This window comes from Hemibagrus wyckioides, linkage group LG01 (genome assembly GCF_019097595.1).
Source record: "Hemibagrus wyckioides isolate EC202008001 linkage group LG01, SWU_Hwy_1.0, whole genome shotgun sequence".
Classification (NCBI taxonomy): Eukaryota; Metazoa; Chordata; class Actinopteri; order Siluriformes; family Bagridae; genus Hemibagrus; species Hemibagrus wyckioides.
Genome location: NC_080710.1, coordinates 27788280 through 27808279, shown reverse-complemented (window position 1 = coordinate 27808279; position 20000 = coordinate 27788280). Strand labels below are relative to the sequence as shown.

General features: G+C 37.7%; 1 protein-coding gene across 3 annotated transcripts in view; it reads left to right on the top strand.

Annotated features, from left to right (window-relative positions):
• Window positions 1-14559: 14559 nt before the first annotated feature.
• sugct (succinyl-CoA:glutarate-CoA transferase) overlaps window positions 14560-20000 on the top strand; it is a 106141-nt gene continuing 100700 nt past the window's right edge. For all 3 annotated transcript variants that reach the window (XM_058394745.1, XM_058394764.1, XM_058394754.1), the window contains exons 1-6: window positions 14560-14705; window positions 15875-15926; window positions 16027-16100; window positions 16671-16756; window positions 17852-17902; window positions 18139-18259. In XM_058394745.1, coding sequence (XP_058250728.1) covers window positions 14588-14705; window positions 15875-15926; window positions 16027-16100; window positions 16671-16756; window positions 17852-17902; window positions 18139-18259 — 502 coding nt within the window. In that variant the 5' untranslated portion in view covers window positions 14560-14587. The remainder of the gene's footprint in view (window positions 14706-15874; window positions 15927-16026; window positions 16101-16670; window positions 16757-17851; window positions 17903-18138; window positions 18260-20000) is intronic.

Genomic DNA, 20000 nt, shown 5'->3' with positions numbered 1-20000 from the left:
GTGTAAGTGGCAAATAAATCCATAGTTACAATGTGATATACATCAGTAAGATTCATACTGATGTATATCGTTACTGTATATTGTACATCATGATAGTTTCTTTGTGGATATCCATCGATACACTGTAAGACATTTCAAGATACTTAACCTTTTGAAACAAACGTTTATTTGCTGAATTACAATTGTGAGTAAACTCAACTTAAAAGATAACATTTGTTTCAGCTCACAGTAGTCAAGACAATAGATTAAAAATTAATATCCAAAACTTGACAACAATTGAAGAAGAAAAGGAATTAGATTATATAAATGAATGGGGCTATCACATTGTACTGTGTATAGCTATTGTGTGATTATACATTAGTGTAGTTACTCTGCCATATACATCGGTATAGTTACTGTGTGATATAGTCATATATATCAGTATGGTTATAGTGAAATATACTGTGCATCTGAATGGTTACATCACTATATTGTACATCAGTATAATTAGTGTGATATACATCAGTATGGTTATAGTATAATATACTGTACATCAGTATAGTTATTGTGTGATATACATCAGTATAGTCATTGGGTGATATACTGTTCTTTAATATAGTTACTGTGTGATGTACATTAGTATGGTAATAGTGAAATATACCATACATAAGTTTAGTTTCTGTGTGATAGACATCAGTATAGCTACACCATGATATACTGTACATAAGTATAGTTACTGCGTGATGTACATCAGTAAGGTTATAGTGTGATACACTGTACATCAGTATAGTTACTGTTTCATTTACATCAGTATGGTTATAGTAAATATACTGTCCATCTGGATGGTTACAGTGTGATATATTGTACATCAATATAGTTGCTGTAGTAAATAGTGTGCATCACTATAGTTATGGTGTAATATACATCACTTTAGTTATTGGGTAATATACTGTACATTAGTAAATTTAGTGTGTTATATAACTCAGTATGGTTGTAGTGAAATATACTGTGCATCTGAATGGTTACAGTGTGATATGTTGTACATCAGTTAGGTTACTGTGTGATATACTGTACATCTGATTGGTTACAGTGTGATATATTGTACATCTGATTGGTTACAGTGTGATATATTGTACATCTGAATGGTTACAGTGTGATATATTGTACATCTGAATGGTTACAGTGTGATATGTTGTACATCAGTTAGGTTACTGTGTGATATACTGTACATCTGATTGGTTACAGTGTGATATATTGTACATCTGATTGGTTACAGTGTGATATATTGTACATCTGAATGGTTACAGTGTGATATATTGTACATCTGATTGGTTACAGTGTGATATACTGTACATCTGAATGGTTACAGTGTGATATATTGTACATCTGATTGGTTACAGTGTGATATGTTGTACATCTGATTGGTTACAGTGTGATATACTGTACATCTGAATGGTTACAGTGTGATATATTGTACATCTGAATGGTTACAGTGTGATATATTGTACATCTGAATGGTTACAGTGTGATATATTGTACATCTGATTGGTTACAGTGTGATATACTGTACATCTGATTGGTTACAGTGTGATATATTGTACATCTGATTGGTTACAGTGTGATATATTGTACATCTGAATGGTTACAGTGTGATATATTGTACATCTGAATGGTTACAGTGTGATATATTGTACATCTGATTGGTTACAGTGTGATATATTGTACATCTGATTGGTTACAGTGTGATATATTGTACATCTGAATGGTTACAGTGTGATATATTGTACATCAGTTAGGTTACTGTGTGATATATTGTACATCTGATTGGTTACAGTGTGATATGTTGTACATCAGTTAGGTTACTGTGTGATATACTGTACATCTGATTGGTTACAGTGTGATATATTGTACATCTGATTGGTTACAGTGTGATATATTGTACATCTGATTGGTTACAGTGTGATATATTGTACATCTGATTGGTTACAGTGTGATATGTTGTACATCAGTTAGGTTACTGTGTGATATATTGTACATCTGATTGGTTACAGTGTGATATATTGTACATCTGAATGGTTACAGTGTGATATATTGTATATCAGTATAGTTATTGGGTAATATAGTGTACATAAATATAGTTACTGTGTAAAATACATCAGTATAGTTATTGGGTAATATACAGTACTTCAGTATAGTTACTGTGTAAAATACATCAGTATAGTTATTGGGTAATATACAGTACTTCAGTATAGTTACTGTGTAATATACATCAGTATAGTTATTGGGTAATATACAGTACTTCAGTATAGTTACTGTGTAATATACATCAGTATAGTTATTGGGTAATATACAGTACTTCAGTATAGTTACTGTGTAATATACATCAGTATAGTTATTGGGTAATATACAGTACTTCAGTATAGTTACTGTGTGATGTACATGTAGTTGTAGTGATATATACTGTACAGCAGTATGGATACAGTGTGATATACCGGACATCAGTATAGTTTCTGTAGTTTCTGTGTAATTTAGGTGTATATAGTTACTCAATAAATCAGTACAGTTACTATGAGATATACATGAGTATTCTAACAGTGAACCTTTGACCTTATGGTCCTGATAAGACCTCTGGTCTTATTCAGTACATGTCAAATGACCCATCTTGTCTATTTGTACAAATTACAACTAAGAAGACAAAGACATGCTCGTTTGTTTTGGCACCACGTGCATGCACAACCAGTTTTAGACTAATTTAAGTATGACTGGTTTCAAAGTGTTTACATTACTCTACCCAAAGCCACAATAGCAAGCTGTGTGCTGGTGACAGACACGAGCTTGCGCCTTCAACTGTCGCAGTACAGAGAGCCAAACCAAACAGATGACAAGTATAGCTGCTGAAGAAAATATAGTATGAAATAGAATTTCGTATGTAAGTTTTCTGTGGGAGAATACTGTATGTACAAAGAGCAGACAAGGTCGCTTGTATAATAGTTAATGATTATTCCTTAGTAATTGGCACATCTGCTTTGGCTTCTGCTGACCTGCTATCAGATCTCTTCCATTTAGATCATGCTGATATGACAGAATTAGGCTCTGGATGAGGCAAACTGAGAGAAACCATGCATGAACTCCTGATCCTTACGACGTGTCATACCCTCCATGCACCTCTCAGATGTCATTCTTATTACATTTTTTGCCTTATCGCGTGATCTATAAAGGACGAATGAACTTCAAATGGTTGATCTTATTGCTTTCCAGATCACTCCTTCTCTGTCTTAGAGTCTTGTGGCTTTAATTCAGGCTGTGGTGAGGAAAAAATACTTTCTTTCCTAATACAAAACCACATATATAAACCACATATATGCAACGATTTTTTAATATAAAGCCAAAGAGAAAACGGCTTCACTTCCCTTCCCTTTCCTGAGCTCAGTTTGTTGCAGACAGATGATTAATATTACAGCTGAAGGGTGCAACAAATAGTGCGCCATTTGGGTTTTCACTCATTCATCCCTCATGCCATGTGAAACCTCTCTGATTGAATGTATTGATTTGTTGGAGGTCTTTTTCTTGCCCTGCCACAGGGTTTAAGGCTAAAACCTTCAGAGTGAATAAAAAAAAACTCTCAGTGGATCGGAAATCCCGAATCTCAACCTGGAAAATATCTCATCCTTGTTAATGGGACAGAAACTAAACTTTGCCCTTATAATGCCAAATCCACTTATAATCAGAGCTTTTGGAAAGAAGGTTGCCATGAAATCACTGCGGTATTCATTGCTATGTTGAAATCTTGAAGAGGTTTTTTTTTTCAGTGCACTTGTTCTGGCTAACAATGTTGTGGAGTTTTTCGTGACGAGATGCTCGACTGAATAAAACTTTATTTTGTTCTTAGTGGAACCTGAGCCTCTTCATCACAAAGGAGGAAGAATATATAATGCAGAGTGGTATTCTGCTTCCTCCTAATGGCCATGTCAGGAACCACAAGAACTCCTATGTAAAAAAAAAAAATAAACATATATTTGGTGGGAAAAGTCCACCTTGACGAAGATATCAATGCTTATGGTAAAATGGAATTTTTAATTGTGCAGCAGATTTATTTTAAAATTCAATGTTGAGTTCTTTCATTGACAAATTAATCTGTTTTCACTTTGGTTAATGATTTCATAATATTTACCTATGTTTCCCGTAATGACCCATTGACCACCAGGTGATAGTGGTGCGGTGGGATTATCTCCTGCTTTATCTCTATTCAATTCCATTTCAGTTCAATTCAATTGTATTTGTATAGTGCTTTTAACAATGAACATTGTCTCAAAGCAGCTTTACAGAACATAAGAAACAAAAAGCATGCAAAAAGTCCGAGATGTTAGACAAAATCATCCCCGGTGAGCAAGCCTGAGGCGACTGAGGCGACTGTGGCAAGGAAAAACTCCCTTAGATGGTGAGAGGAAGAAACCTTGAGAGGAACCAGACTCAAAAGGGAACCCATCCTCATTTGGGTGATCTCTACATAAAGAGGGTGATCCAGCGGCACTTTAGTTTAATCTGTCCGGCTCTCTAAATTAAAGTACAAATTTAAAGCATATATATATATATATATATATATATATATATATATATATATATATATATATATATATATATATATATATATGTATATATATCCATTTATAACCCTAGATTAATTTTGCTTGTATCTTTGAACTAATGGGTGAATTAACACTGAATGTCACTGTGCCCTGAGCAAACAGATGTATTTATGAACAAGTGTGCACTACGCATGGCTGTACACTTTATCTCTCCCTAATGGCGTGTAAACTGTTTATGCAGAGGGCCAGACTGTCACAGATGTGATTTAGTAGCAGAAAATAAAGAGTCCGTGGTTCTTCATGCTGGGAAAACCTGACTTAATATCTCCCAGCTGCACCGCGGGTGTTTGTTTTCTCCCCCTCTAGTGTTTTGCGTGGACTCCAGCAGGGACACACAGGAACCAGAGAGGAGTTGTTATCATATCCTGATGGCTACATTCAGATTAATGGTGGAGCAAAACTCCTGGCAAAGAGAGCGGAAGCGATCCTTTGGGAGCCCTCACTTGATACAGAGAGCAGATTCGGCTGCCTGGCCAAAGCTTGAAGTTATGTCAACAACCTCCAAGCACCCCGCCGAGGACTCGCATCGTGCTCATGCACACGGATACAGACGACATAGGTGTGCATTCTCTAAAGCCTTGCCACAGTCAATGTGTTTAGCGTATGGTGAGTTCACCACAGAAAACAGGTAAGCAAGGAAGTAGACAAAAAGAAAGAGAGAGAGAGGGAAGGTTGGTAAAAGAAATGGATCACTTTCTCCTGGAAACTCTTTCTGCTTGACGACTCGGTCTGACACGAATCCAGGACCGGGATAAAAACATAGTGTTGCTGTTAAAGCAGGGCCGAGTTTTGGCCGGATGGAGCTCTGAAATACAGGCCACCTGAGATTGGTGCCCAGAACTGAAACGCATTTACGGGCTCCATTCATCACGCTTTCAAACAGAAGCCCAGGCAGCCGAGTCCCAGACAGCTCAGACGGAGTGAGGGATCTGGAGGGATTCCCCTCAACGTGATCATCCATCTGTTGAGAGTGGAACCCACTACAGCATGAATGAATGAATGAATGTCTTTAACATTATACCACAGCACCGCTGAATATTCTTGAATCAGAAGGTGTTGATTAACTTTCCATAACAGCAGCTTAGACAGGAACCTCAGCTGTAATTTAAATCACAGGTTTCTATTAATGCATTTGTTTGGTAATGTTCTATTTCTTTCACATAGTCTAAAAATTTTCTACATGTTTGTATAAAACAAATAAAATGTGCATTTGTTGATAAGTTCGTGATTTTTGTAAGGAAGCATTTCTGTGATCCGACGCTTGCGTCAACGATTTGTAACAGACAGTAAATTTTCTGTCTTGGAAAACAGAACAGAGGACTTTGTGTCTTTCTGCTTTCTTGGTAACATGACAAGGTGTGTGGTTGTGTGCAGGATTTTATTTTTTGTATTAAGAGAGAGAGAGAGAAAAACAAGGCGCTGGTGGGGAAATGACTGTACTGATATATGACTATAACTTCACAGATGTTCCACAATGTGAAATGTAACTTAAAAAAAGAAAACACTTAAAAAATAAATAAATGTGGTATAAAATTCCTGTTATTTTGAGGGATATTAACATAGCTTGGTATTGAAATCCTTCTTCACATCAGTTTGCATCAGTTGTTGATTATTTTTCAATAACTTCCACCCCACCAGGTTTTATTTTATACCTTAGTTAGTGTGTGTAAAAAAAATCTGTTGCAATAACAAATAAAGTCATGCAGCAAATTCCTGATTCGGTTGTTAGTCGTTGTTAAGACTTATAACCATACAGTTACACATGAAATTGTGTTTTCATTCCTTTGGCACATCTTGCAGCTACACTAAGAGCTCCAGAGTGCTGTGCTTTTTGCAAGCTGTTGACACAAAACGATGTGTCTGTGCACAGTGACCTCATTAGGCCGTCCCCAGCTGTGCGGTTAGTGAGGTGAGAGTGGATTATTCCTGCGAGTAACGCTGTGTGTCTCCCTCATACGCTCGCCTGAAAATGTCAGGCTTGTTTCAATTAGACACATTCCCCACAAACGGGCCTCAAAGACTAAACTTGGAGGCTTATAAATATGTGTTAAGGGGTAAATGGTGAATGTGTTTTAAACATTTCTGAATTCAGCGTGTCAACAGTCGGTATTGTGGTGTTGCATGGATGCCTTAGTAGTGTTTCTCGGTGCTCTGGGTCCAGGCTGTGTTAAATCACCTCCCTTTTCCCTCTCATTAGGCCACAGAAACCCTGGCCTTGTGTTTTGGAGCCATGATGAAGTGATGCAGGAGAGGGAGGAGAGCTTTTCTTCCTCCCCGTCACGGCTCCTGACAGCTGGGGTGCTGACTCGAGCCCCCTCCGCTGAGCCTCTATGCCACTGCAGCACACTAATGAGGCTTGTAATAGCTGTCAGGGCCCTGAGCTGCTGGGGGAACAGAGAGAGAGAGAGAGAGAGAGCACTATAACTAAGGATCATGTGTACACTTATAGTATGTGGAGCAGGCCGACAAATCTGCAAAATAACTTTGCTTAATTTGCCCTGCTGCCGTGTGATTAGACAAATGTCACAGTATTCAATGTTTTGCTTTGAATTTTATATTGCAGTTACTTCATGATTTGAGTGAAAGTGCTGCCCATGATCATGGGACAAAAATACATTTTTCCCTTGCAGTGTAAATTCCACCCAGCAGACAGCATTGGGCTTTTATAATTTGGCCCTTGTGGAAACTTGACCATTTCTAGCATTGACAGGTTGGCTGAACCACTGAACCTAATGAAGGGGCTGTTACCTGGTCTCTCCTTCCTGTGTGTGTGTGTGTGTGTGTGAGAGAGAGAGAGAGAGAGAGAGAGAGAGAGAGAGAGAGAGAGAGAGAGAGAGAGAAGGGAATTTCAACATACAGCTTTCTGAAATTGAGAATAGCTGTAATTCCCATTTTCCAGCTGGGAAAACCCAGATTGGAAATTCTGAAATGGAATTTTGAGGGCTTTCTCTTACACACCCTTAATTTCTCTAACAACACCTAGAAGTGTATTAATTATTAAGGATTTTAGTCTGTTGTAGGAGGAATTTTGGTTTCACGAATGGCCCAAACCAATCCAAACTTCTTTTGACTGATCACCTTTATCCTACGATGAACTGCTATGCTGGTGGGCGTGGTCTGTTCCATGATGACTCCTCCTCCATTTATAGGTTACAAGGGCTCAGTAAATACTTTGGTGAGGTTGAAAGTAAAACTTCGTAATCACCAATGCAACTTATTTAGGCAAAATGAATACCTTTGGTAGCTTCTGAAGTGATGTGTTAGACAACACTCTACCAACATCATCAAAACAAGTTATCTTTTGGAGATATATATTTCATTCATTTCTCCATTTCTGCCCCTGAGATAAAGCCAGGCTCAGTGGTAACCTGAGTGAACCCATGTTCTCCCTATTTTATGTTTAAAACTGTGGATGAGATCAATACTACTTTAATTCTGCAACCCTTAAATCTTCTCCATCATTTATCAAGCTGATAAAGATGCAATGTTTCTGTATCTATGCAAAACACTTGCATAAGAAGGCTCATATTTCCAAACATAAAGATCCTTAGCTCTGACGATTTTTCCTTAAAATGCAAATCGCAACTCATATCTAGTTTCTACAGTGGGTGTGGTGTTGATTATCAAATGGGAAAGTGTTGTCATTGCAGTTCACTTCACAGACAGTAGAGGGCTCAAGGATTTACACATTGCTCCTTTAGGGGAGTTCTTTAATAATGAATGTCTATTAACATGTAATTATTATTACTGGGTCAAGTTAGTCATTAAATAAGCCAGTACTAAACTCTACTGGGCTTTTAGGCCCTTTGTTCCTCTCAAGGAACGTAGTTAATATGGATAACATTACTTTGGGATATCCCATTGGGATATAGTGTCATAATTGGCAGCCTGACAGATAGGTAAAAAACAGTCAGTGACTGTAGTCAAGTCAAGAAGCATTTATCGCCATTTCAACAGTACACAGTGAACTGAAACAATGTTCCTCCTGGACCATGGTGCTACATAAAACAACACAGAGCTAAGGACTAAAAGTAAGCTGTCCTAGCCACATAAAATGCATCATATGCAACCTAGTGCAAACAGTGCCAGACAAAAAGACGGTAAAAACAGACAATACAATACAAAACAGTACAATGCAGATACACAAAATAAACAAAATAGTGCTGACCAGTATACATTCTGTATATTATACAGTACATTGTGCAAAAATAAGAGGATTGTAAACAAGGAGAGTTCTTGTAAAAATATTTACACTTATGTAATAGCATCAGTTGGAGGCAGTATTGAAATGTGGTGTGCAAAGACAGCATGTAAACGGTTTTAATATGGGTGGTGCTATAGACATGGATGAATATTGAATGAGTGTTTGAGTGTGTCAGTTCAGTACACACATTTGAGTACAGTTCAGTTTTGGATGTTGAGGAGCCCGATGGCTTAATTTTCAATTTCTTAAGGGAAGAAACTGTTGTGCAGTCATGAGGGCCCGAATGCTTCTATGCCTTTTTCCAGGTGGCAGAAGGGTGAAAAGTGAATGTGAGGGGTGTGTGGGGTCATCTACAATGCTGTTGGCTTAGCGTGAGGTGTAAATGTCCATGATAGAGAGGAGAGAGACTCCAATGATCTTCTCACTATCTGCTGCAGGGTCTTGTGATTCAAGATGGTGCAATTCCTGAACCAGTCAGTGACTATAGTTTTAATATGTTACATTTTTACATATTATATATTAACATATGCTGCAAAACTGCCTTTTTAAATAATTTAAAATAATTATTAATAATTAATAAATAATTATTATTAAATTATTATTTATTAATAAAAAATAATTAACAACAACAACAATAATAATAATAATAATTATTATTATTATTATTATTGTTGTTGTTGTTGTTGTTGTTGTTATTATTATTATTATTATTAATAATAATAATAATAATAATAATAATAATTAACATTTTTAATTTAAATAAATCTGTCATATCATTGTGAATGGTTTACTTCATAGGAACAAAATTGTTCATTCTGACCATCTTTATGTGCAGCCATGTAAATATTTTATAACAGACATCATTATCCTGAGCAACTGATACCACCTGAAAGTGGCATAATGTGACAGTCCATCATTCATGTCTCATTCTGATTCACATCATTTAGTGTGGCAAGTACTTACTGAACGTTTGGGTGCATGTGGTTTGGTATGTAGTTCTATGAAAAATAGTCTCATCATACGTTTTCCCCACACAGTAATATGTGAGCATATGCACAGTTTACATTGCTAATCAATAGGCCATGTAATATATTACTGCTGGAGGAAATTTAAACCATACAGCTATATAAAAATCTGAATTCAGCTGTTCCATGCTTTTTTAGAAGAAGAATGACCTCATGAAGCTCAGATGGCCGCCTGCAAAGGCCAAAACAAGCAGCCTGAACCTTATATAAACATTATTTAGGTCCAGTTGATTCCCAGTTGATCGGAGAGCGTGACAGAAAAGACTGGCACAAAAACAGTGCCAGACCAGTTAGTCTCTCCACTCACCACTTCACTCACACTCCAGAAGGCCATGAGGGTTCTGCTGAGATGTAGGGTTCTATTTAAAGTCTAGTAGTCAGTGGTACACCCAAGTCCAGGGTTGGGGCGGTAAGAGATGTGTGTGTGTGTGTGTGTGTGTGTGAGAGAGAGAGAGAGAGAGAGAGAGAGAGAGAGAGAGACTTTTTCACATATTACATTTACATGATTCACTGTCCATTGTCACCTGAATGAGGATGAGATTCCCTTCTCAGCCAGGTTCCTCTCAAGGTTTCTTCCTCATATCATATCATCTTTTCCTCACCAGCATCACCTCAGGCTTCTCATTAGGGATAAAATAGGGATAAAATGGTAACTTTGATTTAAACTTTATCATTTTTTTCCTTCTCTGTTTCTGTACTTCTGTAAAGCCGCTTTGAGACCATGTCCATTGTTAAAAGCGCTATGCAAATAAATTGAATTGAATTGAAACAGGTCAAGTTAGTATTATGTGATTTCAGTGTCTTTGACTGTGACATGGTTGTTGGTGCCAGACAGGCTGGTTTGATTTTTTAATTGGATTTTCATGTAATACAGTATGTAGTGTTCATATAGAATGATGAAAACAACAACAAACTTTTTTGATGAGACAGATCTGAGGAGAATGGTCAGAAAGGTTCATGCTGACAGGAAGTCCACAGTCACAACCACTTTTTACAACCCTGGTGAGCTGAAAAGCATCTCAGAATGCACATGTAACGACTTCAGGTGGATGAACAACATAAGATCCAAACTGGGTTCCATTTCACAGCCAAAAACAGGAATCTGAGGCTACGGTCAGTACAGGATCACCAAAACAGGCCTGCTGAAAATTAAACAGCCACAAATTCATGTTCTTTGGCAATAGGAGTAGAAGATCAGCTTCTGATCTAGAGTAGAAGAACATGAATCTCAGATTTCTCCGATTATTATTTGAAGTATTTCAGGACAGTGCACACTAGTGGCATCTGGTGGTCAAAAGCATGAGGTGCAGATCTTAATCTACAGCATGCTACTGGAGGCTGCAGCAGGTTTGGGGGTTGGTGTGGTCCCATATTTGAAATAATATTCATAATATTTGAAAAAGGTAACTTTATGTAATGCTGTATTACAATTATTATCAAATTCTCTAAATCACTACTATCTTCAGTAGTCTTCAAAACAAAGGATTGCATCTTTCTGTGTTACAAACACAAAGATTTAGACATGACTGGTCAAGTGCTTATGACAGAACTAATCAAGCACTGATAAAGTCTTTCATAATAAAGTATTTTGCGTTTTTTTTTTATATGTGCCAAAGAGTTTCTGTATAAAGGATGCTATTACTATTGATGACAGTTCTACTCTTGATAAAGCTCTCCAGCTCATCACAGCTGCTGGTTAGAAGAATTGTGAAACCTTACTGAGTTAAGCTTTCCTCAAGCCTTACAACCAAACTCTAATCAACATTGTTCCCAACATCCAAACACCACTTTTCCCAATGGCCATTTACCTGGCACCATTTTTCCCCATGACCAATCACTGATCACCACATTTCCCAACATTTATTCACTGATCACCACTTTTCCCATTTTTTATTCACTGACCACCTTTGTTCTCAGCAACATCCAATCACTAATCACCACGTTTCCCAACATTCAATCAGTAATCACCACTTTTCCCCACATCCCATCACTAAAAACCTTTGTTCTCAACAACATCCAATCACTAATCACCACATTTCCCAACATCCAATCACTAATCACCACTTTTCCCAACATCCAATCACTTATCACCACTTTTCCCAACATCCAATCAGTAATCACCACTTTTCCCCACATCCCATCACTAAAAACCTTTGTTCTCAACAACATCCAATCACTAATCACCACTTTTCCCAACATCCAATCACTAATCACCACTTTTCCCCACATCCAATCACTAAAAACCTTTGTTCTCAACAACATCCAATCACTAATCACCACGTTTCCCAACATTCAATCACTAATCACCACTTTTCCCCACATCCAATCACTAAAACCCTTTGTTCTCAACAACATCCAATCAATAATCATCACTTTTCCCAACATTCAATCACTAATCACCACTTTTGCCGACCATTTACCGACACAACTGTTCAGTACCCGAACACTAATCACCATTGTTCCTGGCATCCAAACATTGATCACAACTTTTACTAATTCTAGAGACTATTTGGTCGTGCCTTAACTATTTAACCCCGGAAAATAGTTGGTGACACCACTGCCTGAGTGATGGCACAGGGCTGGTATAAGAAAGCAGCACATTTTTACATACTGAATACCACTTTAACAGTTTTTGCAATAAACTAATTAAAGATGGTGTCAATCTGTGGAATTCAGTTTTCATAAGCATGTCACACAAGTGCAAATCTCACTCGCATCTCAGAGACTTTATTTTGCTATTTCAGTCACTGTGGTGCTCTTCTGTGGTGCTCACTGTGTGACATTTTGGGTAAACAATGCTAAGGCTCCTGATTTAAATAACGTTGCATACTATTGCATAACGTTTCTTCTCAAACTGGAAATATCACTTCTGATGCATGAAATCCGAGCACTGAGATGCTGTAGATTTTAAACATTTAATTGTCCATTGTAAGCTGTTCCGGTAAGTCTGAGGCATTCCGTTACTTTTCAGCTTACTGACCTGACTGCATTCTTTTATTTGCATCAAAGTGTTGATTTCTCCATGAAGCTTTGAGTGAATTGTAACTGCTGAGGAGTTGCATCATGTATTGCACTGACGCTCTATAATGTTCACACTCCTTAAAGGTCTAACTAGCTTACCCTGTAGTGAAAATCTTATTTGCAATGAGTTTTTTGTGCAGGAGAGACTTTATACATATACTTAGGCTTAGAAAGATTTACATACAATATAAACACAGACTTACTGAGAGATGAACAGTAGAGAGATATAACTCTGTAAATATTTAATGAATGAGGAAATGTCCCTGCAGCCAAGTTGACTTATTAGACCAGATTTGGCGTATTCGGGTTAAAATAGCAAAGTGATTGCAGTTTGCTGTCCAGCTAGCAGTCTAATGACTTACAATCAGTTACTTAGAGAAACCAGATGTCTGTACAAACCCAAGAAATATCAGACCAGACAAACCCAGTACAGTGTACAGTACTTTCAACCATGCATTTTCCCCCCAACATTTTTCCCAACATCTAATCACTGATCACCTTTGTTCTTAGCAACATCCAATCACTGATCACCACTTTTCCCAACATCTAATCACAGATCACCACTTTTCCCAACATCCAATCACAGATCACCACTTTTCCCAACATCTAATCACTGATCACCACTTTTCCCAACATCCAATCATTGATCACCAATTTTCTGAACATCCAATCGCTAATCACCACTTTTCCCAACACCCAATCACTGATCACCATTTTTTCTCCAACATTTATTCACTGATCACCACTTCACCTAACATCCATCCATCCATCCATTTTCTATACCTGCTTTATTTCTAATTAGGGTCACAGGGGTCTGCTGGAGCCTATCCCAGCGCACATATGGCGAAATGCAGGGGTACATCCTGGACAGGTCACCAGTCCATCGCAGGACTTTTTCCTCCTTCACATCCAATCACTAATCACCACTTTTCTGAACATTCAATCACTAATCACCACTTCTCCTAACATCCAATCACTAATCGCCCACTTCTCCTAACATCCAATCACTGATCACCTTTGTTCTCAGCAACATCCATTCACTAATCACCTCTTTTCCCAACATCCTATCACTAAATTCCACTTCACCCAACATTTATTCACTGATCACCACTTTCCCCAACATCCAATCACTGATCACCACTTTCCCCAACATCCAATCACTGATCACCACTTTCCCCAACATCCAATCACTGATCACCACTTTCCCCAACATCCAATCACTGTTCACTACTTTTTGCAACATAGAATCACTCAAAATGTTTTCCACAACGCTTTGCTGTCATCATGTGGCCAATATTAGAATTGCATGACCCAGAAAGAATAAAATCTAAATAAAAAAAAGCCTAAGTGTTTTCCAGTTTTTATTCCAAACAAACAAAACCAACAGCATATGTGGGAATCTGTTGCCTAACGTGGGCGGAGCTTCTGCGTTGCTTTGTGGGAAATGTAGTCCTTGAGAAAACTTAGAACGTCGCATTATTGGTTTCACTTTCATTTTTTTTCTGGCACCACTTCCATTTTCACATTCATTATTTATCATAAACGACCCAATTCTGTTTAAATAACAATGCGGTTTAAATAGTCGCAATTTTAGTCGTTGTTACAATTTACAGAGAACACATCTTCCGGGGTTGTGCTTAGTGGGCGTGGCTAAAAGAAAACGCATCACGTCCGTCCCCGCCCATCTACGAGGACAACGCTTTGTGGACAACATGTCGCTGGAGTCTTGCAGTAAATTATTCTCCCGAATTAAGAGACTGCGACCCTGTCTTCTTGACTTGAAGACCGGCTGTCCGTATGTCATAAGGGGTTTCACGTCCGAGCTGAAAGGTACCGGACATGACATAATAAATAGCGAGCTAATGATTATGTAAATAAGGGTTATTTAGTAGCTCGTGCGTCCTTAATGACATTTCACACTCACGCGCTTGTCTTTCCATAGACTACAGCAGCTTTCATTCCATATACAGTAAAGAAAAAATAATGTTTAACACCATAACAAAGCACTCACAACAGCAGATTTACAGTAAACAGCTATAAGATATTTATAGTTAAGTGCTGAAATATCTTCCAATAATAATAACTCACAATCCAGTACATTTGCATGATGCTTTTTTTTTTTTTTTAAAAAAGTGACTTGTTTTGCAGTTGTTTATTGTAAACATGCATGCACATAAATACATATAACATGTCTGAGTTGTCTTTCCTTCTAGCTTTCTAAAGTGCAATGAAACTTGTAAATTTTCCTCCAATATGACACAGGTCAAAGCTCAGATATCTTCTTATTACGTCTTTATTATAATCCACTTTTAGTGTATAACATAAAACAGGACTGCAGTATTCCTCCTATGGTTTTAGTGGTTTATTGATTTTCTTTAGGGCTGCCATGTGCAACAAACTGTACTTTAAAAGAAACATTTTGGAGCTAGCTACAGTTATTCTGTGGTTGTATGGATAAATCCTGGTCTTGGAACCATGAGACAAAATATATGACACATATCACAATCACGGTGTGTTACAGTTAATGGTGCAGTATTATCGTGTTGGGATATTTGTGTTCATATAACATTGCGGTAATGGACTCTGTACCTGTGCACATGGCAGGTCGATTGACATGTCGTAAGTGTAGAATTATAAAATTCTCTCTTCTATTCATTCGTAAAGCAGATAGCACATTTCTGCAAATACTCAGACAGACTGATCTGTGTGATATATTTTACTAGATTTGTGTGATCTGTGTAAAACGTTTTCTGATTCAGATTCTGATTCAGTTTTGGACATTATGTCTTTTAATCCTCAATACCGTGTCAGGAAACCTTCATATATGCAATACATACAGCCCGATCAACTAAACCTGATTATTACCAGAGATTATTATTATTATTATTATTATTATTATTATTATTATTGTTATTATTATTATTATTTTATTTATTTTTCATTATTATTCTTTTGGAATTATTCATTTACTGATGTTTTGTCTCTTTTTAAATCATTAGGTGTGAAGCAGATTAAACCACTAGATGGCATCAGAGTCTTAGACCTCAGCAGGTTAGCTGGAAAATCAAAGAGCAGCCACATGCCTTTGGGTGAAATTTAGCTATTGAATATTAGACAGTGTTGTTTGAAAAGTGTGTTTTGTCCATCGCAGAGTCCTGGCTGGTCCTTTTGCCACTATGATCCTGGGAGATTTGGGGGCAGAGGTCATAAAAGTTGAGCGACCAGGTGAGTTAAAAGACTCCATTTGTAAAGTACAGGATCCAAATGCAGGAGTTGTTATGAGTTTCAGATGAGTGAAAAGAGCATAATTAACAGCTCCCTTTTACGGGGGTGTGAACCTTCCCAGCCATGAAAATCCATTTATCTGTAAAAACGTGCTGGTATTATAGCCTTCTCTAGATGTCTGCACTTTAGCAGCAGCTTATAAAGAAAAATATCTGTTCATTAGCATCACATGTTTGTCATGTGCATAAAGAATGCTTGATGTAAAGTATCTATATACAGTGAAAAGCTTGTGCAGAAAGAAAAAGTAAACTGTTATGTAGCACAAAAGGTTGCCAAATGCAAACATTGAAGACTGTGTTGTTCTCTAAGCAAGGAAAAAACAAACTGTAAACAATGTATGGAGTGATAGAATTAGAGATATTCATTTCATTTGTAAACATGTCAGTGATCAAAATGTGTCTAATACAATCAGAACTGACATGGTCCCAAAACAATATCCTGTATCTCATATCTATGTGTGTTTCTTTGTGTATGTGTGTGTCTGTGTGTGTGTGTGTGTTTGTGTGACAGGACCTGGAGATGACACAAGAGCATGGGGACCTCCGTTTGTACGTGAGGAGAGTGCCTATTTCCTGAGTGTGAACAGGAATAAAAAGGTAACATCAATGCATGAATATCGTGGTTTTATATATATATATATGATACACTGCATGGCTGAATGTATTCCATCATGTTTTTATGTGGTTCTTTCTTAAACTTTTGCCTTAAATTTGGAAGCACGCTGTTGTCTTTGTATGCTGTAGCTTTACAGTTTCTCTTCACTGGAAATAAAAGCTCCTAACATGTTCCAGCATGAAAATGCATGCCTGTACATAAAGCACTGAGCTCCATAAAGACATGGTGTGTGTTAAGGTTAAAGTGGAAAAACTTGAGTGTCCTGGACAGAGCTCGGACTCTGACTCAACCCCATTAAACACCTTGAAGATGAACTGGAACACTGACTACACCCCGACCTCCTCACTCTTACAACAATAGTATCTGATCTCACTAAGGTTCATGTAGCTGAATGAACACAAATCCCCACAGCCACGCTCCAACGGAAAGCCAGGCTCTAGTGGAAAGCCTTCCTAGAAGAGTGGAGATGATTATAACAGCAAATAGGAATAAATCTAGAATGAAATATTCAGTAAGGTGAATACATGTAGGTGTGATGGTCATGGGTACACATACTTTTGCACATATAGAGTATATATAAAAGTTCATGTGATTTGAACACGTCTGAAGCTCCAAACACTGGGGTCTTGTGTGCTACAATACTAACACCTAATAATAACAACTGGATTAAAACATTGTCTGATATTTTGCAAAGAAAAGTCAAGTCCAAGTTTTCTAGATTATTATTCAGACCTTTATCATTTACATACATGAGAAATCTCCAGTATCAGTGCTTTGTAAAATGGGAAGTAGCTTTTAATGTACAGGAGAATCTTCCAGATAGAGGATTTTTGCAATTTAATTTCTTCAGCTTGTAAAGATGGACTGTTCATAGCTGTTAGAATGTGGGAGATGATGGGAATCAACTAAGTTGTGGATCCAATTCCATAGTAATGCTCATGGTGTAGGAATAGGATGGAATAGGATGTTCAACAAGCACATATATAGGTGATGGTCTCCACTTCATTTTCATACCATTTAATGTAATAATCATCATAAAAAATGATGCACTAAAGCTTCTTCCACATTTCTTCCAGAGCATTGCTGTTAATCTTAAAGATCCGAAGGGGGCCAAACTGATCACAGAGGTAAGTGTTTGACACTAAAGATTCTCATATAGATAGATAGCAAGCTAGATAGCTAGATAGATAGAACTTTATTTTCATTGCAAAGTACAGGAACATAGCAACAAAATGCCGTTTAGCATCTACCAGAAGTGCAAATAACTAATAAATTAATTGTATATTAAACACAGTGAAGACATTCATAGATGAACACATACAGGCTTGCTGATTATGTTTGTGCTGTTTTGTTGAATGTCCAGCTTGCCAGAAATTGTGATATACTGGTGGAAAACTATCTTCCCGGTAAACTGGATGAGATGGGACTCGGCTATAAGGATATGAGTGAAGCAGCTCCACATATTATCTACTGTTCCATCACAGGTAAGTAAATAAATAATAAAGTAAGGGATAAAATGTGGGTGTCCTGAAGACTGGGAAATTTTCTGACTGTAACAAACAACTGACACCGAATACTCTTTCCACAAATGCCTCCTTATATAAATCTTAACATAATAACAGTTATATTTGTTATAAATTGTACTTCTGTGAATTGTTTGTTGAGTTCATACATGGCAGCGCCATCTTCAGATCAAACCAGTTTTACTGACAGGGATGTTTAAGTTCTGTGATCTTTCCACTTGAATGTTTTCCACTCTTGTCTTGTGCACAAGAACAATTTTTTGCAGCGTTATCTAGAACATTTAGCAGACGCCCTTATCCAGAGTGACTTATATTTTATCTCATTTTATACAACTGAGCGATTGAGGGAAAAGGACCTTGCTCAGGGGCCCAGCCTGGTGGATTTGGGTTTCAAACTCACAACCATCTGATCAATAGGCTAACCCCTACACCACTAAGCTACCACATCCCTCCTCAACCTGATATATAGGGTCTAAATATTCCAGTCCAACCACTGAGCTACCACATGCCCCACAGAACCAGCGTGATAGTCTACCACATAGTTTAAGCAAGCAGTTCCAATGTAATTTGTTTACATTAATACTACATGAATTGATTTGGCTTACTCTATGTTATTCAGTTTAGTTACTAGAAACGTGTTTAAATTAAGTTTAAGTCAGGAAATCATATTATATGTATATATTTATATACTTTCTGCTATTACGAGACATGATTTGAAGTGGCCATACGGACGGGAACAAATGTTTTGAACGTATTTCTCTCCTCACTGTACTCACTTACTGTAAAGACCTTCATTTGTTTATTTTGTTCAATAACAGCCTTGTTAACACTTACTTACACAGAAATCAGAGCAGATGGGATCAGGCACGCACGCTTGTGGGAACCAGCGAGAGCACGTTATTTTGAAAGCGTTCTCAGAGTTGTAGATAAATTCACGATGTCCTGCTACCGTTCTAATGTTCTCAGTATGTCTGCAACAATCCTGCTTAAATTTACTGTCTTATTTCCAGCCCCTTGTAAAAGAGGCCAAGCCTTATTCGAAAACGATTCCGTTACCACACTAATTTGGAGTGGCTTGGCTTCGTCACCATAATGGCTGGCAGGAGACGGGTTTCACGTGCCACGATCCAATAAACCCAGGGTCAAGTCACACTCGATACGCCGAAGACGCATGACAGGATCTCGGGAAGCTCAGATAAATGAAGCACGCGGCGGAGTCGTATCACTTTCAGAGTTATTACGAAGAGGAAATTCTTCATTTCACACTTTTTTCTTTTTTTTTTACATAATCGTAGTACTTTAAAATTTGATTTAATTCGAGGTTAAGCCTTAGGCATGTAGTTGTGGTGCATGGTGGGGTAAAAGTGTAGCAATTTATGGTAAACAGAAAAGGCGCCCCATGGTGAGTTTACCACCACAAAGCCCGTATATTACATGCCTGTGGGTACACACTTTTTTTTCCCCTACACATTTTCCTTAGCCTCTAATGAACAGATTCGGAGAAATCCTCCGATTCTGCTTTTTCACAGTCGCTCTTAACAAGGGCTAAGGAGGTGTTGGCAGCCAAGAGATGGGAACCAAATTGACTTTAAGTCTTTACAGATTCTTCCTGGTTTTGACAAGAATTTGTCCAGTCGTCTGGTCGGCTCAGCCCCGTCTGAGCAGGAAGACAGTAAAGTGTGTGTAGCGATGGAGCTGACAC